This window comes from Thalassophryne amazonica, chromosome 5 (genome assembly GCF_902500255.1).
Source record: "Thalassophryne amazonica chromosome 5, fThaAma1.1, whole genome shotgun sequence".
Classification (NCBI taxonomy): Eukaryota; Metazoa; Chordata; class Actinopteri; order Batrachoidiformes; family Batrachoididae; genus Thalassophryne; species Thalassophryne amazonica.
In genome coordinates, this window is record NC_047107.1 from 4,166,291 (window position 1) to 4,191,346 (window position 25,056).

The window sequence follows — 25,056 nt, forward strand, 5'->3', positions numbered from 1 at the left end:
ACTCAAAACCTGGATTAATCTTTTTAGTCACATAGCACTACTATTATGCTGAACACTACTGTACATGGAATCCGTTTATTCCATGTTTATCCATTTATTACATAAAACCATACAAAAGCATTGGGACTTTTTCTTTTGTCCAGTGAGTGTAAATGTTTGGTTTATACAATGACGGTTTAGGCGAGTTTTACTGTATATGTTTTGTCACAAGTACAAATTCTAGCTTTCTTTCATTGTTCTGTTAATGATCTTCATTTGAATGAATTCTGTACGTGCACTAGTTAACTCCACGCTATTGCTAATAGGTTGTTTGCACATACGATACGATACGATACACTTTATTGTCCCCTCAGGGAAATTTGTCTTGGACTCATGCTAGGTGCCTTACAAGAAAAGAGAAAACAAACAATACAGATAAAAACACAACCACATCCATAACAAATTAACATGACAGGAGTCAGGAGAAACACCATAAATATTGCATAATTCCAATTTTAAACATTATTGTTTAACAATTTAATAGACATGGGGACAAATGAATTTTTAAATCTATTCAGTCTACTCCGAGGAACTCTGTACCTTCTCCCAGAAGGAAGGAGAGTGTACTCTGCGTGAAGAACATGAACTGAATCCATCAGTATCCTCTGAGCTGCTTTCAAAACAGACTCTTCATAGAGTGAACTGAGGGACTGATATTGTTTCTTTCCGATTATCTTCATTGCATCATCAATTTGTCTGTTAAGTTTCGTTTTAAATTGTACAGAAAGATTGCCGTACCAGGCAGTCATGCCATACCTAACTAGGCTCTCTAACACTGCCTGGTAAAACAACAACATAATTTTCTGATTGACTCCATACAAACGAAGTCTACGAAGGAAATAAAGTCTTTGATGGAATCGGGAGCACAAACTGTCCACATGTGCAGTCCAGCTGAAGGTATTGTCTATGTGCAGCCCCAAGTACTTGTATGAGTTGACCTGGTCAATGGGAATACCATGTATGACCACAGGAGTATGGTCCCCAACAGTCCTTGGATCCAGAATCATTTCCTTGGTTTTATTGACATTTAAAACCAAGTGGTTGTCATCACACCACTGCACAAAGTGTTTCACTTCAAGGAAGTACTTTGTTGGACTTGAATCTTTGTGCAGTAGGCTCAAAATAGCTGTATCATCAGAAAATTTAAAAACAAAGTTATTGCAGTAGTTATTTGTACAGTTATTAGTATAAAGAGTGAAGAGAACAGGAGAACTGACATGGAGGTTACAGCACCCTGATCTCACGCCAGTTCATGATGGCATCATGAAAAGTGATTGAATCTATTAGTTTGTGATACTGTTAACAAAATTTAGGTGACGGAATCACAAAATTATTTTGTGATAACATCACGAAAAAGGGTACGAGAACACCCATGAAACACCTGGTTACAGCAGATAGACTTTTGGGAGATAATGACATACCAACTCTTCACCTGGGTGATTGCCAGTTCAAAGCAGTTCCTTGAGGTGGTGGAACCTATAACTCGCAGCACCAAATAAGTGAATCTGTTCTTTTCCTGCACAGGTGATTGCAGATGAGCGTGAGAATCGATACATAAAGGAGGGAATTGGCTGCAGCTACATGTTCCGGGTGGACCAGGACCACATCATTGATGCCACGACATGTGGGAACTTAGCCAGGTTTATCAACCACAGCTGTAACGTGAGTAAGAGCTAGTTGGAAGTAAAGAACTAGAATGTGTTCATTTAAGCTTTAATTTTTAATGTCCATTTTCAGCTTTTTGTAGTAAGACTGAGGTTGGCTGGAAGACTCGCAGACACAACTGGTGAGCCAAAATGCATTGTGGGAACCAGACACAGAAAGTTTCTGGGGTTATTGTAGTTATTGTAGTTGCTGGTGTCCAACAGAAGAGGTTTTTCACACCCAAAAGCACTGTGAAAATCATCCAGTGGACCTGTAGTGCACAGCTTGATGGAACTGACAGGCTGCATAGGGATCTAAGAAAGTGGGCCGTGATGTCCCTCAGAGTGAACAAGGAGGTTGTTAGAGGTAACTGTGATCAGGTCTGTGGTCTAGTCACCCTTGGCCCGGTTCCAGAGGAACCAAAGCACTTTGTTCCTCCAAACTTACATCTCCTCCCATACTTTGAGTTGTATAAGTCTGATCCTCCTGCTATGATTTTAGACATCTCCAGTGTCATGGTTGTTGTGGCTGATTTTGCACTCGACTGTCTATCAGCAAATGTTGGTGAGATCACAACGGCTGTGAAACAGCTGAGGGCAGGGAAACCTTCAGGAATCTGTGGTACTGGAGCTGAGCTCCTTCAGACCGGCAGATATGCTGTTCTCCTGGCATTTGAAACAATATTTCTTTCAGTCTGGGTGGCAGGTATCATCATCCCTATGGACTGGAACAAAGGACTTGTCCAACAAAAGGAGCTTGTGTGGCGTGTTTCACTGCAGGGGTATCACACTGCTCTCTGTGCTGGCAAAGGTGCTTGGAATTATTATTCTTGACAGGATTCAGTCCCAGTTACTTGTCAGTCAGCATCTGGAAGAGTCTGGATTCACACTCAAGAAGTCAGCCATCGAGTGCACCCCAGCTCTGCTGGTACTAGTTAAATGCAGTACATGAATATTGGCAGTGCTTGTTTGCACCCAAAGTTGATTTTGACAAAGTGTTTGAGGTGGTTGACTGTGCTGATATCTGGGGTATCCTGGGAACTCACAGGATCCTCACCTGCAAACTTCGCACACATAGTGCCAAGTTTGGACAGCGTATGGATGAAAACAGCGAAACAGCGCGAAACAGTTCAAAATTAGCGCACCACAAAACATCATGCCGATGGGCAGGCGTGCACGAACCCAGTGCGAGAGTTCGTGCATGCGCCAGTGTCTTTCAGGCAGGAACACACAGTGCCAACTGTGGCACATTGCACCGCTCATGTGGAGAAAATATAAAAAAAAACAGCCGGTACCTGTGGGACCACATCGCGCCGCTTAAGAAGAAGAAAAAAAAAAAAAAACGACCCACTGTACGCGAACCCGTGCCGTCCAAAAGCTTTAATTGCCAGTCAGAGACTTTACCACTGAGCTACGGAGCTGTGATTGAACTGTCACTGAACTTTGAAAGCTGCGGGAATCTGCCTTATATCAGGAAGGACATGGAAGTATTACAAAAAAAATTAAAATCACACACCATATAAAAACACTGCATTTACCAAGCAAACAATACAAATATGATCTGTCTGTTCCTCTGTAGATGACCCATGGTCACTGACATCCAGTCATGAAATGACATGAATGCGAAGCAGTTCACTCGTGTCATTCATGTCCACCTCTGCTGGAGAAAAAAACGGGGCAACTCCAGCTGGCCGCACACACGTGTCTTGTGGACAATGTGCCACAGGACACCACGTCATGTGGAACAGAGCGCATGTGGGTAATGTGACAGTGAGATCGCCTGCTGTGTGTTCGTACACTCGCTCATTGCAGCATGTTGCCACAGTGATATATGTTTTTATTTATGTCCACTTGATAACAGCAAACAGACACACGCGCATCACAATGGGCAGTTGTTTGTCCATGTCCGTCCAAACACAGTACGTGGTGTCCAGCTGGAATGTCCAGATCCACTGATTTCCACAGCCTCTTCAGTGGGAGGACACACCTTCTGTCATCTCAGCGCACAGACCAAAGCCACACTCATGTGGGACTTAGACAAAATTCTCTGCAAGTACGAAGGTGATTGTCTGCAGTCAGTTGTTGTGTGAAGAGTGCGACTGGCCACACATTTTCTAAGTGCCATGCGAGCAGTGATAGATGTTTGTGTGTGTCACCTGGAATATGGCCGACACCTGCCGCGAGAGCGTGTGATGGGTTTACACAGCGCACACTCTGTCTTTCAGGCGCTTGTGTGTGCAAATAGTTGTAACAACAGGTGTACGAGATGCTGGAAGCAGGGACGACTTTACACGGTTTGCACATAATTTCTGCGTCATGCGCACTAAGTGTGCACTTCGTCCAAACTTTGCACTATGTGTGAAAGGGCCTGAACATAGACCGGTACTGTAAGTGCTGTGTGTAGTGGGAGCGGAATCTCCATTGAATCCTGGTGTTCATAAGGGACGTATCTGTGTGCAGTCAAAGCTTCAGACTTATTTTGACAGTGACGTTCATGTCCCCGTGTCCTCAGCGTTTGAGATCGAGAGACAACTGGAAAGAGCTGACTGAGTCAAGACGTCACTGGTCAAAGGTGTTGTTGATGCTGATATGTTTGCTGGAGAATGAAGGTCCAGGTGCTTTGTGTCTTACTGTAGGGTTTTTGACTTTGACAGTAAGCAGTGTGCTGGGTCAAAGACCGGATGTCTGTGGTATCCAGTCTCTCCAGAGGATTCTTGAGTATCATGAGAATGACTTTGTGTCAAACAAACAGCTACTTAAGGAGACTCAGATGAGGAGTATCACTGAGGGAACAACAAGGGATGCAGCAAACCACTGTTTTCCTAAGAAAATAATCAACTCATCAATCAGTTAGTTGTTTGGTCCCAAAAATGTTGACCATATCTTTGAATATCTTGTTTTGACCACAACCCAGAGATATATATTTAGCTGCCAGATAGGAATAAAGAAACAAGCAAAATAACTCAGAAAATGAGAATCAGAGAATTTAGATTTTTTTGAAATGATTCAAAATGACTGATTATCAAAATAGTTGTTGATTAATTTAATATTTCATTATTAATTGATTAATCTTCGCAGCTCTAGCTACAACATATTGGCGACATGGTGCGTTTCTCTGTGTACGATTCAGGTCACAGAAGAGAAGGCCGAGGACACGCCCACATTTCACCTGGTTGCGTTAGATAGATGGTTACTTTCATGAGGTTAGGATGGACCAGGTATCTGTTTGAATGGTTCCCAGCCACGACCCAGAGTGGTTCCATGGCGTGGTGGGTGCAGCTACGCGTGGCACCTGTGGGTTTATGCTCCCAGACCTGATCTGATATACACTATTGAGGAGCAAAATCTGAGTGAGTCGGTCAGTGAGTAAAGAATCTTTCATCTTCAATAAATCCAGAAAGACAAATGTCAGTTGCTGGAAATGTGGCCTGTAGGTAGAACATGCTGAGTTCACATGCAGGTTGGCTGCTGATCAATCACTGAAGTACAGATCAACAATAAAATTGATTTTATTGTTTCATTGAAGAAGTACGAGGTCTGTCCAAAAAGTATCAGACCTTTTTATTTTTTTCAAAAACCATATGGATTTGAATCACGTGTGATTGCATCAGCCAAGCTTGAACCTTTGTGCGCATGCGTGAGTTTTTTCACACCTGTCGGTGTGGAAATGATCTGGTTGTTCCAGCGGGGTTTGAGCCTGTCGATCGGCGTTCAGAGCGCGGCGCGCTCTCAGCAGTTGTGGGTGGTCTTTAAACTGTCTGGATCACTCCTTAATCTGTGTAATCCCCATAAAATCGTCCCTGAAAGCCATGTTTTCCGAACGGTGTCCACCTGGAGGTCTCTCACAGTTTCTGGAAAAAAACTGATGCAGCAAAGCTCCAAATCATTCATACATTTATTCGCAATAAAAAAACGACGAGAGGGGTGGACCAGTGCTCACACAAAGCCTGCTCACAGGCGAATGACGCAACCGACAGGCGTGAAAAAACTCACGCATGCGCGCGAAGGTTCAAGGTTGGCTGATGCAATCGCACGTGATTCAAATCCATATGGTTTTTGCAAAAAATAAAAAGGGCCGATACTTTTTGGACAGACCTCGTAAATGTGATGTGTTGCCATCGCCCAGTGCCACTTGTTTTACTGCCCTCCAGAGTCAAATTCCACCAAGTGGTTCAGGTCGGTACTGCATGGTGCAGTGCACATCAGAACTGTTATGTCTGGCTTGGTTTGCGTTTCTACGGGTTTGCAGAACCCTTTTGTTTGGCAGATGGAACACTTAAAGTGTCCCTGCAACGCCATGACGTTTTTACATATTCTTGAAGAATAAAAAAAGCTTTTTCCACATATTGTCTTTGTTTTTTTTTTTTACCATAAAATTACACTGAACAAGGATTTAGACGTTTCGTTACCCATCTGAGAATTTGTATTTACCGCCTCTGAGTTGACCTACTTTTTGGCTGCGACAGATGTGACGTCATTCGAGTAAATGTGTCGCAGCGCAGCTCTGTTTACCAATACGGCAGACACGGACAGCGAAGGCATAGTGCGAAGATTTAAGTGACATATCGATTGTTTTTGAAGAAGATGAAGTTTCTGATGAAAGGAAGCCACAGTAAAAATAATCAGCTGCTCCAAACCGTGTATATTCCAGCTGAACGTGACAGAAGACGAGGATGTGACGCGCAGCTGTCAGGGGATGACAACAACAACGAAGGCGCTTATAAAACAGAATGGTTTGTTCGCTCACCACCTTTTTTTTATAAATGATCATTTATTCCTGGCACGGTGTGTTTGTGTATGAAAAAATTATTTCAGCAGCACAGCGTGCTTAAATTCAGGAGTTTGTTCTAAAATCACTGAAAATAAAGTTTCTGTACATTCTGTATATATTTAATTATTTATGTCAGTTTCTTGTGATTGCTAATTATTCAATTTTTATTCAAAGCAAATGATTGCAAATCTTTATCTGAAAAGCTGTAGACCCACATGGGATGGGGAAAAAGATTTCTAAATAAAACAAAATTTTACTTCTATATCTGTTGTCAAATTTTATCAAGCATAATATTGTAGAAAAATGTTTATGCTAAATAGAGACTTTCCTGTCTAAAATACACATACAGAACATCTGTAATCATAAATTGTATCACATCTAATCTACTTTGAATGAACAGACGTCTGAACAAAAAACAAGCTGTTCAGTTTACATGCATATGTATATTTGGAAAACAAAAATGTCAATGTTCTGTTTTTTTCAGGTGCTCATGTGAACACAGTCAGCTGATGCCACTCGTGATCGAGTCTCCTTCTCGTATCAGGGTCAGCTTTGCAGGTAAGTTGTCTATTGTTGTGTGGGCCGCTGAAGAGGAGGTACTGCTGGCCCACCACCACCAGAGGGCGCCCTGCCTGGAGTGCGGGCTCCAGGCACCAGAGGGCGCTGCCGCCGACGAAGGCTGCCAGGGTGACAGCTGTCACCCATTACTGGACACAGCTGACTGCACTCAGGACGGAGGTATATCAGCAGGACAGCGTCTCCACCTCAGTGCCGAGATATCGCCTTGAGCCTAAGGTAATCTTCTCTGCAGCTTATTTAAGTATAATCCTATAATACTTGTTAAACCTTTCAGGACAGCTGACTACCGAAAGCCGAGTGATCGGATAAGTACTCACCTTCCTGCTTATTGTGACAAGAGGTGGAGGCGGCTTGCCCCTCTCATCTACTGGGTGCGGTCGCATCCCAACCTGTGTGTTTGTGTTCTTTCCCGCCAGCAGTACCGGATCCGACGAGCGAAGGCAGTGGCCACCTGGGAATTCGGGACTTGGCGGTTCCAGTACTTCTGGGTTTCGGTGGCAGAGGAAATCTGGGTGGTTCCGGTTCGACTAGGACGGACGTCTCCTACCTTCGGGCCTGCCCACAAGACACCAGCAGATTTCGGCTTACACCTCCAAATTGTGAATTATTGTATCAGTTGTGCTAATTTCACAACAGTAAAACTTGTTCTTACCTTTTTCCATTGTCCGTTCATTGCGCCCCCTGTTGTGGGTCCGTGTACCTACACTTTCACAACAGGATATCTCGGCCAGCGTCATGGATCCCGAGGGGCGTCAACTGGCTGTTGAACGGCCAATGGAAGACCAAGGCGCGGTGGAGGCCTCGGGAGGGGTAATCGGTGAGTTGCAGCGGATACTCACCGCTTTCACCTCTCGGATCGATTTAATGACCGAGCAACACGTTCTCCTAAACCGCAGGGTGGAGGCTCTCGCCGCACAAGTGGAGGCACGCCCTTCGGGCGCCGCTGCGGCTCTCCCTCCCGAGGACCCTGCGCGTGAAAGTAACGTTCCACTGGTCGTTCAACGGTCCCTCCCTCCGTCCCCAGAAGCATACATAAGCCCTCCAGAACCGTACGGAGGCTGTGTGGAGACGTGCGCGGATTTTCTGATGCAGTGTTCGCTCGTCTTCGCACAGCGTCCCGTAATGTACGCGACTGATGCTAGCAAAGTAGCTTATGTGATAAATCTGCTTCGCGGGGAGGCACGCGCTTGGGCTACAGCGCTCTGGGAGCAGAGCTCACGGCTCCTTCATACATACGATGGGTTTGTACGGGAGCTCAGAACGGTATTCGATCATCCCAACAGAGGAGAGTCCGCTTCAACCGCACTACTGTCCATACGACAGGGGCGTCGGAGCGCAGCTGCCTATGCAGTCGCCTTCCGCATCGCGGCAGCGAGATCCGGCTGGAATAGCACTGCCCTCCGCGCTGCCTTTGTAAACGGACTGTCTCTGGTCCTAAAAGAACACCTGGTGGCTAAGGACGAACCACGGGATTTGGATGGGCTCATTGATCTAGTCATACGACTCGACAACCGGTTAGAAGAACGCCGCCGGGAACGAGGCGAAGGGCGTGGCCAGGCACGCGTCGTCCCTCTCCCTTCCGGGTCCGATCGAGCTCCGCCCTCCCCACGCTCCTCTGTTCCTGCGCTCCGTGGGGTCACAGCTCCCCCTACTGACGAAGCTAGGGACACGAGTAGGGCAACATTTAGGGCACCAGATGCACAGAGGAGATGGACCCACGGAGCGTGTCTTGTTTGTGGTTCAATAGAGCACCATGTGAGAGACTGCCCCGAGCGGTCAAACGCCAAACGCCCGCCCTTAGAGACTGGGCCAGGGGTGGGCCAAAACATTCACGTGGGACACACCCACATTGCTACACGACTCCCAGTCACAATCCTGTATGAGGATTCAACCCTGAAGGCCCCAGCACTGGTGGACACGGGCTCTGAGGGGAATCTGCTTGACAGCAGATGGGCCAGGGAGATAGGGCTCCCTCTGGTGGCTCTTACCTCGCCTGTGCAGGTTCGAGCACTAGATGGCTCCCTACTCCCACCAATCACACACAAGACACCTCCAGTAACCCTGGTGGTGTCAGGTAACCACCGGGAGGTGATCGAGTTCTTCGTGACTCAGGCCACCTCCCGTGTGGTTTTAGGGTTTCCATGGATGCTTAAGCACAATCCCCGGATTGATTGGCCGTCCGGGGTAGTGGTGCAGTGGAGCGAAACCTGCCATCGGGAGTGTCTCGGTTCCTCGGTTCCTCCCGGCTCCCAAGCTAAGGAGGAGGTCCGAGTCCCGCCCAATCTGAAGGCGGTGCCAGCGGAGTACCATGACCTCGCTGACGTGTTCAGCAAGGATCTGGCTCTCACGCTTCCTCCCCACCGCCCGTACGATTGTGCCATTGATTTGGTTCCAGGCAGTGAGTTCCCGTCCAGTAGGCTGTACAACCTCTCACGGCCGGAACGCGAATCAATGGAGACCTACATCCGGGACTCATTAGCCGCCGGGTTGATCCGGAATTCCACCTCACCGATGGGCGCAGGTTTCTTTTTTGTGGGTAAAAAAGATGGCGGACTTCGTCCATGCATTGATTACAGGGGGTTGAACGAGATCACGGTTCGCAACCGATACCCGTTGCCCTTGTTGGATTCAGTGTTCACCCCCTTGCATGGAGCCAAGATTTTCACCAAGCTGGATCTTAGGAATGCGTATCATTTGGTTCGGATTCGGAAGGGAGACGAATGGAAGACGGCATTTAACACCCCCTTAGGTCATTTTGAGTACCTGGTCATGCCGTTCGGTCTCACTAATGCTCCCGCGACCTTCCAAGCGTTGGTAAACGATGTCTTGCGGGACTTCCTGCACCGGTTCGTCTTCGTATATCTAGACGATATACTCATCTTTTCCCCGGATCCTGAGACTCATGTCCGGCATGTCCGTCAGGTCCTGCAGCGGTTGTTGGAGAACCGTCTGTTTGTGAAGGGCGAGAAGTGTGAGTTCCACCGCACTTCTTTGTCCTTCCTGGGGTTTATCATCTCCTCTAACTCCGTCGCCCCGGATCCGGCCAAGGTTGCGGCGGTGAGAGATTGGCCCCAACCCACTAGCCGTAGGAAGCTGCAACAGTTCCTCGGCTTCGCTAATTTCTACAGGAGGTTCATTAAGGGCTACAGTCAGGTAGTTAGCCCCCTGACAGCCCTGACCTCTCCAAAAGTTCCCTTCACCTGGTCGGACCGGTGCGAGGCCGCGTTCAAGGAGTTGAAACGGCGCTTCTCGTCTGCACCAGTTCTGGTGCAGCCCGATCCTAGCCGCCAGTTAGTGGTTGAAGTGGATGCCTCGGACTCAGGGATAGGAGCGGTGCTCTCCCAGAGCGGGAAGACCGATAAGGTCCTTCACCCGTGTGCCTATTTTTCTCGCAGGTTGACCCCCGCTGAACGGAATTATGACGTCGGCAATCGGGAACTCCTTGCTGTGAAAGAGGCCCTCGAAGAGTGGAGACATCTGTTGGAGGGAACAGCCGTGCCATTCACGGTTTTCACTGACCATCGGAACCTGGAGTACATCAGGACCGCTAAGCGTCTGAACCCCAGGCAAGCCCGCTGGTCATTGTTCTTTGGCCGTTTTGACTTCCGGATTACCTACCGCCCCGGGACCAAGAACCAGCGATCGGATGCATTGTCCCGGGTGCACGAAGAGGAGGTCAGAACGGAACCGTCGGATCCCCCGGATCCCATCATCCCGGAGTCCGCTATCGTGGCCGCCCTCACCTGGGACGTGGAGAAGACCGTCCGGGAGGCCCTGACCCGTGTCCCGGACCCCGGAAACGGACCAAAGAACAAACTATACGTCCCACCAGAGGCCAGGGCCGCAGTCCTAGACTTCTGTCACGGTTCTAAGCTCTCCTGTCACCCAGGGGTGCGAAGGACCGTGGCAGTCGTCCGGCAACGCTTCTGGTGGGCATCCCTGGAGACCGACGTCCGGGACTACGTCCAGGCTTGTACCACCTGCGCCAGGGGCAAGGCCAATCACCAGAAGACCTCAGGGCAGCTACAGCCACTGCCCGTGCCTCATCGCCCCTGGTCCCACATCGGCCTGGACTTCGTCACGGGTCTCCCGCCGTCCCAGGGAAACACCGTCGTCTTCACGATAGTGGACCGTTTCTCCAAGGCGGCCCACTTCGTGGCCCTCCCGAAGCTCCCTACGGCCCAGGAGATAGCGGACCTCCTGGTCCACCACGTCGTCCGTCTGCATGGCATACCATCAGACATCGTCTCCGATCGCGGTCCCCAGTTCACCTCACATGTCTGGAGGAGCTTCTGCCGGGAACTGGGGGCCTCGGTCAGCCTTTCGTCCGGGTACCACCCCCAGACCAACGGGCAAGCAGAGCGGGCCAACCAAGAATTGGAGCAGACACTACGCTGTGTGACAGCCGCGCACCCGACGGCCTGGAGTACCCACCTGGCCTGGATCGAGTACGCCCACAACAGCCAAGTGTCATCAGCCACCGGCCTCTCCCCGTTTGAGGTGTGCTTGGGGTATCAGCCCCCCTTGTTTCCGGTGGTCGAGGGAGAGGTCGGTGTGCCCTCGGTCCAGGCCCACCTACGGAAGTGCCGTCGGGTGTGGCGTGCTGCCCGCTCTGCTTTGTTGAAGGCCCGGACGAGGGCGAAGAAACATGCAGACCGGCGACGGGCCCCGGCTCCCACGTATCGTCCTGGGCAGGAAGTGTGGTTGTCCACCAAGGACATTCCCCTTCAAGTGGACTCCCCCAAGCTCCAAGAACGATACATCGGTCCCTTCAAGGTCCTCAAAGTCATCAATCCCGCCGCAGTGAGGCTTCAGCTTCCGGCCTCCCTGCGGATTCACCCAGTGTTTCACGTCTCCCGGATAAAACCCCATCACACCTCACCCCTCTGCACCCCGGGTCCGGCACCACCTCCTGCCCGGATCATCGACGGGGAACCGGCTTGGACCGTGCGCCGGCTCCTCGATGTCCGTCGAATGGGCCGGGGTTTTCAGTACCTGGTGGACTGGGAGGGGTACGGCCCCGAGGAGCGCTCCTGGGTGAAGAAGGGCTTCATCCTGGACCCGGCCCTCCTGGCCGACTTCTACCGACGCCATCCGGACAAGCCCGGTCGTGCGCCAGGAGGCGCCCGTTGAGGGGGGGGTCCTGTTGTGTGGGCCGCTGAAGAGGAGGTACTGCTGGCCCACCACCACCAGAGGGCGCCCTGCCTGGAGTGCGGGCTCCAGGCACCAGAGGGCGCTGCCGCCGACGAAGGCTGCCAGGGTGACAGCTGTCACCCATTACTGGACACAGCTGACTGCACTCAGGACGGAGGTATATCAGCAGGACAGCGTCTCCACCTCAGTGCCGAGATATCGCCTTGAGCCTAAGGTAATCTTCTCTGCAGCTTATTTAAGTATAATCCTATAATACTTGTTAAACCTTTCAGGACAGCTGACTACCGAAAGCCGAGTGATCGGATAAGTACTCACCTTCCTGCTTATTGTGACAAGAGGTGGAGGCGGCTTGCCCCTCTCATCTACTGGGTGCGGTCGCATCCCAACCTGTGTGTTTGTGTTCTTTCCCGCCAGCAGTACCGGATCCGACGAGCGAAGGCAGTGGCCACCTGGGAATTCGGGACTTGGCGGTTCCAGTACTTCTGGGTTTCGGTGGCAGAGGAAATCTGGGTGGTTCCGGTTCGACTAGGACGGACGTCTCCTACCTTCGGGCCTGCCCACAAGACACCAGCAGATTTCGGCTTACACCTCCAAATTGTGAATTATTGTATCAGTTGTGCTAATTTCACAACAGTAAAACTTGTTCTTACCTTTTTCCATTGTCCGTTCATTGCGCCCCCTGTTGTGGGTCCGTGTACCTACACTTTCACAACATCTATGTTATTTCAATAACACCCTAACTTTCAAACAGCATTTTGTGATGTATATAAGCTTTTTTTTATTATTAATTTTGTTTTAACTTCTGTTTTAGGACTTTGCTGGCAACCCTTCATTTGAATGAAAATACAGGGAGACAACAAAAGCAGACAAAGCAAGAGAGACCAAGGAAATATACTTTCCTTAAGCTGGGCTTACACTGTGCGAGTTTTGGCCCTTTTTCAGCCGATTTTTCACTTGTGCGAGAATTTTTTGGATCGCGCCGAGTTTCAGCTTAATCATGCGTCCTGCATCGTGCAGTCTACATGGAGTTACGAGCTGCGTTTAACATCTCATGACCACCTGCTGATCAGGAATCGTATGGTCGGATGAAAATCAAACCTGTTTGATATTTTTGTCGGCCATCGTGGCTCGTGAGGGTTCCGCGCTGTTGAAGCAGCACTACAGGCATCTACGCGCTGATTACCTCGCGCACTGTGCGTGAGCAAACACCGGAGAGAGCAAACAGTGATCTCATGTAAAGTCTTTTGTTTTTTTTATTGCGTTCCCTCGCAATAACCTAATATCATATTAAAGTTCATGCCTGTCAGCGCGCACAGTGAGACTGAACGTATATGCGCGCGCACACACACAGCAGACAACAGCAGGATTTACAACAGATGAGGATAAGTTGCTGCACCTTGTGCAGCTGTATGACTCCGTATGAAATATAGTTTATTTATACAACAGTGTAAGTAGCAACACCTGTTATGAATGTTTATATTTTCTTTTTTTACCCTCCTCTCATGGATCATGTTGCTGTCTGCTGTGTGTGCGCGAGCGTGCATATACGTTCAGTCTCCCCCCACCTGATTTCACTCACTGCGTGCTGATAGGCATGAAATAATTTTTTTTAAAGAAAAAAAAGCTTCCGACATGGTTTTTGAACGTACAGTGTGAGCAGTCAGATCGCATCAGAGCATCGGGCCGTACAGTGTGAGACCATGAATCGTGCACTCTGAACTTTTAAACCCTGCAGTTTTGTCGCACAGTTTGAGCTGGAGCCAAGTACAATGATTGAAAATATCGTACAGTGTATGACCAGCCTTAGTGGAAAAGAGGAGGATTCACAGTGAGAAAGTTAGCCACAGATCCAACATGTGATATGTGGAAAATGAAAAAAAAAAAATACGGATTGTTATTTGTATATTTTATATAGTATGATAAAATGAATAAAAATACAATTTCACAATGAGAAGTGTTTTACAATTTGTTAAAAAACATTTTATTCAGTCTATATGAGCGACAGCAAAAGAGGTTCTTCAGATCTGCAAAACACCAAACCGACCAGAAATCCCCACCAATGATCCTCCTCCACTGAGCAGCCAACGTGAACGGACAAAGCTGAGGCTGATGCTGTCAAGCAGACCGGGTACCACCGATGAGCCCGACCCCTCACTCCAGAGGAGGAAACTGGAAGCCAGTGTAGTCGGCTGATGGCGATGGAAAAGTCCTCCTTATTTTGAATACAACACAAGCTGGCAGTGGCAACCTTCTGTACCTTCCCAAGTGTCCCCAGCACAACCAAACAAATTGCCGATATGCGATATGATGATACTTTCTGCAAAAAAAAAAAATAGCATGGATTTATGTTCAAAACAACAGTTAATTCTTTTTGTATTTGAATATTTTTTACTTTTTTCTATAAACCATGTAAATGAAACTTTCTATTTCATGTGCTGACTCGTACTGTGGAGCATCATGTAGGCATAGTGTGCCACTCTGAGGACATCTGCATCCAAACACACAATCGAGAAACTCGCCAGCTGTGTGACACATTTTTTTCACCACCACGTTGCATCTCTGTCAGGACTGCAGAAATTTCCCTGCAACAGCGAGACTCGATCACGAGTGGCATCGGCTGAAAGTCTCCATTTAGCATAAACATTTTTCTACAATATTATGCCTGATAAAATTTGACAGCAGATATAGAAGTAAAATTTTCTTTTATTTAGAAATCTTTTTTCCCATCCCATGTGGGTCTACAGCTTTTCAGATAAGCAGCAGCTATTATCTCTTAGCCGGTTTAGCATGGCGGCTTCTCCTGTCTCTCCTGCACTTTTCTGCTCTGGGTGTGAAATGTGTAGTTATTCCTCTGCCTCCTTTAGCAGTAACGGTACTTGTAATAAGTGTAGCTTGTTCGTAGCTTTGGAGGCCAGGCTGGGCGAATTGGAGACTCGGCTCCACACCTTGGAAAATCCTACAGCTAGCCAGGCCCCTGTAGTCGGTGCGGACCAAGGTAGCTTAGCCGCCGTTAGCTGTCCCCTAGCAGATCCCGAGCAGCCGGGAAAGCAGACCGGCTGGGTGACTGTGAGGAGGAAGCGTAGCCCTAAACAGAAGCCCCGTGTACACCACCAACCCGTTCACATCTCTAACCGTTTTTCCCCACTCGGCGACACACCCGCCGAGGATCAAACTCTCGTTATTGGCGACTCTGTTTTGAGAAATGTGAAGTTAGCGACACCAGCAACCATAGTCAAATGTCTTCCGGGGGCCAGAGCAAGTGACATTGAAGGAAATTTGAAACTGCTGGCTAAGGCTAAGCGTAAATTTGGTAAGATTGTAATTCACGTCCGCAGTAATGACACCCAGTTACGCCAATCGGAGGTCACTAAAATTAATATTGAATCGTGTGTAACTTTGCAAAAACAATGTCGGACTCTGTAGTTTTCTCTGGGCCCCTCCCCAATCGGTCCGGGAGTGACATGTTTAGCCGCATGTTCTCCTTGAATTGCTGGCTGTCTGAGTGGTGTCCAAAAAATGAGGTGGGCTTCATAGATAATTGGCAAAGCTTCTGGGGAAAACCTGGTCTTGTTAGGAGAGACGGCATCCATCCCACTTTGGATGGAGCAGCTCTCATTTCTAGAAATCTGGCCAATTTTATTAAACCCTCCAAATCGTGACTACCCAGGGTTGGGACCAGGAAGCAGAGTTGTAATCTTACACACCTCTCTGCAGCTTCTCTCCACCTGCCATCCCCCCAATACCCCAGCCCGTAGAAACGGTGCCTGCTCCCAGACCACCAACAACCAGTAAAAATCTATTTAAGCATAAAAATTCAAAAAGAAAAAATAATATAGCACCTTCAACTGCACCACAGACTAAAACAGTTAAATGTGGTCTGTTAAACATTAGATCTCTCTCTTCTAAGTCCCTGTTAGTAAATGATATAATAATTGATCAACATATTGATTTATTCTGCCTTACAGAAACCTGGTTACAGCAGGATGAATATGTTAGTTTAAATGAGTCAACACCCCCGAGTCACACTAACTGTCAGAATGCTCGTAGCACGAGCCGAGGCGGAGGATTAGCAGCAATCTTCCATTCCAGCTTATTAATTAATCAAAAACCCAGACAGAGCTTTAATTCATTTGAAAGCTTGACTCTTAGTCTTGTCCATCCAAATTGGAAGTCCCAAAAACCAGTTTTATTTGTTATTATCTATCGTCCACCTGGTCGTTACTGTGAGTTTCGTGATTTTTCAGACCTTTTGTCTGACTTAGTGCTTAGCTCAGATAAGATAATTATAGTGGGTGATTTTAACATCCACACAGATGCTGAGAATGACAGCCTCAACACTGCATTTAATCTATTATTAGACTCAGTTGGCTTCGCTCAAAATGTAAATGAGCCCACCCACCACCTTAGCCACACTTTAGATCTTGTTCTGACATATGGCATAGAAATTGAAGACTTAACAGTATTCCCTGAAAACCCCCTTCTGTCTGATCATTTCTTAATAACATTTACATTCACTTTAATGGACTACCCAGCAGTGGGGAATAAGTTTCATTACAATAGAAGTCTTTCTGAAAGCGCTGTAACTAGGTTTAAGGATATGATTCCTTCTTTGTTATGTTCTTCAATGCCATATACCAACACAGTGCAGAGTAGCTACCTAAACTCTGTGAGTGAGATAGATTATCTCGTCAATAGCTTTACATCCTCATTGAAGACAACTTTGGATGCTGTAGCTCCTCTGAAAAAGAGAGCCATAAATCAGAAGTGCCTGACTCCATGGTATAACCCACAAACTCGCAGTTTAAAGCAGATAACCCGTAAGCTGGAGAGGAAATGGCGTCTCACTAATTTAGAAGATCTTCATTTAGTGTGGAAAAAGAGTCTGTTGCTCTATAAAAAAGCCCTCCGTAAAGCTAGGACATCTTACTATTCATCACTAATTGCAGAAAATAAGAACAACCCCAGGTTTCTTTTCAGCACTGTAGCCAGGCTGACAAAGAGTCAGAGCTCTATTGAGCCGAGTATTCCTTTAACTTTAACTAGTAATGACTTCATGACTTTCTTTGCTAATAAAATTTTAACTATTACAGAAAAAATGATTCATAACCATCCCAAAGACATATCTTTATGTTCGACTGCTTTCAGTAATGCTGGTATTTGGTTAGACTCTTTCTCTCCGATTGTTCTGTCTGAGTTACTTTCATTAGTCACTTCCTCCAAACCATCAACATGTCTATTAGACCCCATTCCTACCAGGCTGCTCAAGGAAGCCCTACTGTTAATTAATGCTTTGATCTTAAATATGATCATTCTATCTTTATTAGTTGGCTATGTACCACAGGCTTTTAAGGTGGCAGTAATTAAACCATTACTTAAAAAGCCATCACTTGACCCAGCTATATTAGCTAATTATATCATCTGCAGAGGAATGGTCTATTTGAAGAGTTTCAGTCAGGTTTTAGAATCCATCATAGTACAGAAACAGCATTAGTGAAGGTTACAAATGATCTACTTATGGCCTCAGACAGTGGACTCATCTCTGTGCTCATCCTGTTAGACCTCAGTGCAGTTTTTTATACTGTTGACCATAAAATTTTATTACAGAGATTAGAGCATGCCATAGGTATTAAAGGCACTGCGCTGCAGTGGTTTGAATCATATTTATCTAATAGATTACAATTTGTTCATGTAAATGGGGAGTCTTCGTCACGGACTAAGGTTAATTATGGAGTTCCACAAGGTTCTGTGCTAGGACCGATTTTATTCACTTTATACATGATTCCCTTAGGCAGTATTATTAGAAAGCATTGCTTAAATTTTCATTGTTACGCAGATGATACCCAGCTTTATCTATCCATGAAGCCAGAGGACACACACCAATTAGTTAAACTGCAGGAATGTCTTTCAGACATTAAGACATGGATGACCTCTAATTTCCTGCTTTTAAATTCAGATAAAACTGAAGTTATTGTACTTGGCCCCACAAATCTTAGAAACATGGTGTCTAACCAGATCCTTACTCTGGATGGCATTACCCTGACCTCCAGTAATACTGTGAGAAATCTTGGAGTCATTTTTGATCAGGATATGTCCTTCAATGCGCATATTAAGCAAATATGTAGGACTGTTTTTTTGCATTTGCGCAATATCTCTAAAATTAGAAAGGTCTTGTCTCAGAGTGATGCTGAAAAGCTAATTCATGCATTTATTTCTTCTAGGCTGGACTATTGTAATTCATTATTATCAAGTTGTCCTAAAAGTTCCCTGAAAAGCCTTCAGTTAATTCAAAATGCTGCAGCTAGAGTGCTGACAAGGACTAGAAGCAGAGAGCACATTTCACTCATATTGACCTCTCTTCATTGGCTTCCTGTTAATTCCAGAATAGAATTTAAAATTCTTCTTCTTACTTAAAAGGTTTTGAATAATCAGGTCCCATCTTATCTTAGGGACCTCATAGTACCATATCACCCCAATAGAGCGCTTCGCTCTCAGACTGCAGGCTTACTTGTAGTTCCTAGGGTTTGTAAGAGTAGAATGGGAGGCAGAGCCTTCAGCTTTCAGGCTCCTCTCCTGTGGAACCAGCTCCCAATTCGGATTAGGGAGACAGACACCCTCTCTACTTTTAAGATTAATCTTAAAACTTTCCTTTTTGCTAAAGCTTATAGTTAGGGCTGGATCAGGTGACCCTGAACCATCCCTTAGTTATGCTGCTATAGACTTAGACTGCTGAGGGGTTCCCATGATGCACTGAGTGTTTCTTTTTATTCACCTCTTTTTGCTCTGTATGCACCACTCTGCATTTAATCATTAGTGATTGATCTCTGCTCCCCTCCACAGCATGTATTTTTCCTGACTCTCTCCCCTCAGCCCCAACCAGTCCCAGCAGAAGACTGCCCCTCCCTGAGCCTGGTTCTGCTGGAGGTTTCTTCCTGTTAAAAGGGAGTTTTCCTTCCCACTGTCGCCAAGTGCTTGCTCACAGGGGGTCGTTTTGACCGTTGGGGTTTTTACGTAATTATTTTATGGCTTTTGCCTTACAATATAAAGCGCCTTGGGGCGACTGTTTGTTGTGATTTGGCGCTATATAAATAAAATTGATTTGATTTGATTTTGATGAAGATTTATGTGGGTCTACAGCTTTTCAGATAAAGATTTGCAATCATTTGCTTTGAATAAAAAGTGAAGAATTAGCAATCACAAGAAACTGACTTATAAATGATTAAATACAACCCCTGGCAAAAACTATGGAATCACCGGCCTCGGAGGATGTTCATTCAGTTGTTTAATTTTGTAGAAAAAAAGCAGATCACAGACATGACACAAAACTAAAGTCATTTCAAATGGCAACTTTCTGGCTTTAAGAAACACTATAAGAAATCAAGAAAAAAAGATTGTGGCCGTCAGTAACAGTTACTTTTTTAGACCAAGCAGAGGAAAAAAATATGGAATCACTCAATTCTGAGGAAAAAATTATGGAATCACCCTGTAAATTTTCATCCCCCAAATTAACACCTGCATCAAATCAGATCTGCTCATTGACCCTATGTGTCTTTTTGCAAGGAATGTTTTTGCAGTTTTTGCTCTATGGCAAGATGCATTATCATCTTGAAAATTGAAAATCCTTTCAATTGTCCAAAACATCAACATAAACTTGTGCATTTATTGATGATGTAATGACAGCCATCTCCCCAGTGCCTTTACCTGACATGCAGCCCCATATCATCAATGACTGTGGAAATTTACATGTTCTCTTCAGGCAGTCGTCTTTATAAATCTCATTGGAACGGCACCAAACAAAAGTTCCAGCATCATCACCTTGCCCAATGCAGATTCGAGATTCATCACTGAATATGACTTTCATCCAGTCATCCACAGTCCACAATTGCTTTTCCTTAGCCCATTGCAACCTTGTTTTTTTCTGTTTAGGTGTTAATGATGCCTTTCGTTTAGCTTTTCTGTATGTAAATCCCATTTCCTTTAGGCGGTTTCTTACAGTTCGGTCACAGATGTTGACTCCAGTTTCCTCCCATTCGTTCCTCATTTGTTTTGTTGTACATTTTTCGATTTTTGAGACATATTGCTTTAAGTTTTCTGTCTTGACGCTTTGATGTCTTCCTTGGTCTACCAGTATGTTTGCCTTTAACAACCTTCCCATGTTGTTTGTATTTGGTCCAGAGTTTAGACACAGCTGACTGTGAACAACCAACATCTTTTGCAACATTGCGTGATGATTTACTCTCTTTTAAGAGTTTGATAATCCTCCCCTTTGTTTCAATTGACATCTCTTGTGTTGGAGTCATGATTCATGTCAGTCCACTTGGTGCAACAGCTCTCCAAGGTGTGTTCACTCCTTTTTAGATGCAGACTAACGAGCAGATCTGATATGATGCAGGTGTTAGTTTTGGGGATGAAAATTTACAGGGTGATTCCATAATTTTTTCCTCAGAATTGAGTGATTCCATATTTTTTTCCTCTGCTTGGTCTAAAAAAGTAACCGTTACTGACTGCCACAGTCTTTTTTTCTTGATTTCTTATAGTGTTTCTTAAAGCCAGAAAGTTGCCATTTGAAATGACTTTAGTTTTGTGTCATGTCTGTGATCTGCTTTTTTTCTACAAAATTAAACAACTGAATGAACATCCTCTGAGGCCAGTGATTCCATCATTTTTGCCAGGGGTTGTATATACAGAATGTACAGAAACTTTATTTTCAGCGATTTTATAACAAACTCCTGAATTTAAGCACACTGTGCTGCTGAAATAATTTTTTCATACACAAACACACCGTGCCAGGAATAAATGGTCATTTATAAGAAAAGGTGGTAAGTGAACAAACCATTCTGTTTTTTAAGCGCCTTCGTTGTTGTTGTCATCCCCTGACAGCTGCGCTTCACATCCTCATCTTCTGTCACATTCAGCTGGAATATACACGGTTTGGAGCTGCTGATTATTTTTACTGTGGCTTCCTTTCATCAGAAACTTCCTCATCATCTTCAAAAATAATTGATATGTCACTTAAATCTTCGCACTATGCCTTCGCTGTCTGTGTCTGCCGTATTGGTAAACAGAGCTGCGCTGCGACACATTTACTCGAATGAGGTCACATCCGTCGCAGCCAAAAAGTAGGTCAACTCAGAGGCGGTAAATACAAATTCTCAGATGGGTAACGAAACGTCTAAATCCTTGTTCAGTGTAATTTTATGGTAAAAAAAAACAAAGATAACGTGGAAAAAGCGTTTTTATTCTTCAAGAATATGTAAAAACATCATGGCGTGGCAGGGACACTTTAAATATTGACGAGCAAGCACATACGCTATCATGTGGCATCTCCGCTCCACACGGAGGCAAAAGAGTAATTTTAACATGGGTTTATTTTACTTTATTTTGTTTTTGTCTTCATCAATCATGGTATTTATTTTCAATGTGTGCAGAATGCTGATGAGTTGACTGATGGCTGTGGTAAAGGCTGCTGTGAGTGAATGAGGTGCTGTGGCTCTTTTAACTTCTAAAGCACCAGTTGCGGTTACCGGGGTAGGCAGAGGGCTACAAACCCCTCCAAACGGAGTGAATCTGGATGCACACTCTGTTTAGAGCGGTAGGAGGAGCTTACTGCTGTCTCCAAAGAAACAAACATGGTGCCGAAAGAGCCGCACAAATGAAGCGGCTTACTTTACAAATTACACTGTTTAGAAAGTTATAACTTGCCAAAAAACTTTACAGGCAGTTGTCTATGACAGCAACATGTCTGCTGCTGGATGCATGTTGCATATATTGTCGTTCTGAAGAATATCGTAATTTTGCTCCTGCACTGAGGCGTTATAATGCACATACACACGAACGCTACGATAAGACACTTTTATATCTCACAACGGAGAAAATCATGATAAAGGATAAGCAGGTTAATTTGTATGTTCATAAATCTTTGGACAATAGCGCCCCCTGCTGTTGGATTTCAAGGTGTGTAACGTGTGTGTATTTAGTAAACAAACAGGGAGCCCTGAACACACTCGACTCCTAATAAACTTTCAGGCAGAAAATGAGGAGAAGTTTCATCAATGGAAATAAGTTGGAAAATATATACAGATGCACATGTACATGTGTAACACATAACCTGACGTCCTAACAGACGGATATTATTTGTCAAGGAAATTTCGAAAGGAAATAGGGCTGGATGCAAAAAAAATGGGAGAATTTGAAAAAGAAAAATAAGGTTAACAGAACTAGATGCAGCCCAGAACATACATACAGGTGCTGGTATGTGTGTTACTGTATGTGGTTAACTAATAAAAAAAAACAAAAAACATTGAAAACATAAAAGGTTCATTCAGGAGTTCAGCACAATTGGCCCACAAATGGTTCTCAGTTGTTGCTATTCTCTGAATAAAGGGACTCTATGCTCAGGGCCCCGGTTTGAACTCTTGGAATCCACTCCTGCTTTGAGCTGCTTTCCGTCTCGGATTCAAAGTGTCGGCGTTTCAGAGAACAGTTTCAGTTCTGATTCATATTTCTGGATCATTTTCTGCTCTTACAGCCGAACTGCTATGCAAAAGTGGTCAGTGTGGAGTCTCAGAAGAAGATTGTGATTTATTCCCGCCAGCCGATCAGCCTGAATGAAGAGATCACCTACGACTACAAGTTCCCCATTGAGGAGACGAAGATCCCCTGCTTCTGTGGAGCAGACAGCTGCCGGGGCTTCTTGAACTAATGACTCATCAGCGCCCTCTGGAGGTCTGGGGTTTGGTGATGTCGATTGAAATGCAAAAAAACTGAACTCTGTGGATGCGGTGGTGCAGTCAGTCCATGTGTGCAGGTCACACAGGAGCACAGACACTGGATTTAAAAAAAAACCTATGGAGACAGTTATTGATCCGATCCCACAAGCTGATTTTTTTTTTATTGTATTCTAATTTAACAAGCTGAATGTGTTTATACAAAGTCATCAACTTTATTGAAAAACAACACGAGCTGGTTTCACGTCATATTTACAACAGTTCCATTCGTGTCTTTGATTTTGCTCATTAACAGGAAGTCTGACTTTTCACTTCCAGCATTTCTGATCACGTTCATTGTGAAACTGAACACATGTATGTACAGTTCATGTTTTCATCCATGAGAGCTTTAACCAGGTCCTGCTTCAGTCAAGATGGGAACATGATGTAATTGTATTATTGATGTTTTTTTTAATGAAGCAATAATTGACTGGCGTATGCTTGCGTGTGTATGTGTGTGTGCATGCGTGTGTGTGTGTGTGTGTGTGTGCGTGTGTGTGTGTGTGTGTATGTGTGTGTGTGCGTGTGTGTATGTGTGTGTGTACCTTAGGGTGGCCATATTTAACAGCATTTTGTGTGTGTGTGTGTATCAAAGTCTGTCCTATGCGAGCAGTATATTTTCAGTTGTGTTTTTCATCACGGTGGTTCAAATCAAATCAAATCAATTTTATTTATATAGCGCCAAATCACAACACACAGTCGCCCCAAGGTGCTTTATATTGTAAGGCAAGGCCATACAGTAATTACAGAAAAACCCCAACGGTCAAAACGACCCCCTGTGAGCAAGCACTTGGTGACAGTGGGAAGGAAAAACTCCCTTTTAAAAGGAAGAAACCTCCAGCAGAACCAGGCTCAGGGAGGGGCAGTCTTCTGCTGGGACTGGTTGGGGCTGAGGGAGAGAACCAGGAAAAAGACATGCTGTGGAGGGGAGCAGAGATCGATCACTAATGATTAAATGCAGAGTGGTGCATACAGAGCAAAAAGAGAAAGAAACACTCAGTGCATCATGGGAACCCCCCAGCAGTCTACGTCTATAGCAGCATAACTAAGGGATGGTTCAGGGTCACCTGATCCAGCCCTAACTATAAGCTTTAGCAAAAAGGAAAGTTTTAAGCCTAATCTTAAAAGTAGAGAGGGTGTCTGTCTCCCTGATCTGAATTGGGAGCTGGTTCCACAGGAGAGGAGCCTGAAAGCTGAAGGCTCTGCCTCCCATTCTACTCTTACAAACCCTAGGAACTACAAGTAAGCCTGCAGTCTGAGAGCAAAGCGCTCTATTGGGGTGATATGGTACTATGAGGTCCCTAAGATAAGATGGGACCTGATTATTCAAAACCTTATAAGTAAGAAGAAGAATTTTAAATTCTATTCTGGAATTAACAGGAAGCCAATGAAGAGAGGCCAATATGGGTGAGATATGCTCTCTCCTTCTAGTCCCCGTCAGTACTCTAGCTGCAGCATTTTGAATTAACTGAAGGCTTTTCATGGAACGTTTAGGACAACCTGATAATAATGAATTACAATAGTCCAGCCTAGAGGAAATAAATGCATGAATTAGCTTTTCAGCATCACTCTGAGACAAGACCTTTCTAATTTTAGAGATATTGCGCAAATGCAAAAAAGCAGTCCTACATATTTGTTTAATATGCGCATTGAAGGACATATCCTGATCAAAAATGACTCCAAGATTTCTCACAGTATTACTAGAGGTCAGGGTAATGCCATCCAGAGTAAGGATCTGGTTAGACACCATGTTTCTAAGATTTGTGGGGCCAAGTACAATAACTTCAGTTTTATCTGAGTTTAAAAGCAGGAAATTAGAGGTCATCCATGTCTTTATGTCTGTAAGACAATCCTGCAGTTTAGCTAATTGGTGTGTGTCCTCTGGCTTCATGGATAGATAAAGCTGGGTATCATCTGCGTAACAATGAAAATTTAAACAATGCTTTCTAATAATGCTGCCTAAGGGAAGCATGTATAAAGTGAATAAAATTGATCCTAGCACAGAACCTTGTGGAACTCCATAATTAACTTTAGTCTGTGAAGAAGATTCCCCATTTACATGAACAAATTGTAATCTATTAGACAAATATGATTCAAACCACCGCAG

At 45.3% G+C, this 25,056-nt stretch overlaps 1 protein-coding gene across 1 annotated transcript in view; it reads left to right on the forward strand.

The window, feature by feature from the left end:
• Positions 1–23,001, forward strand: part of LOC117509708 (histone-lysine N-methyltransferase SETD1B-A-like) — a 105,948-nt gene extending 82,947 nt beyond the window's left edge. Inside the window, exons 20-21 of the mRNA XM_034169427.1 lie at positions 1,564–1,701; positions 22,712–23,001. Coding sequence (XP_034025318.1) covers positions 1,564–1,701; positions 22,712–22,885 — 312 coding nt within the window. The 3' untranslated portion in view covers positions 22,886–23,001. The remainder of the gene's footprint in view (positions 1–1,563; positions 1,702–22,711) is intronic.
• Positions 23,002–25,056: the final 2,055 nt, after the last annotated feature.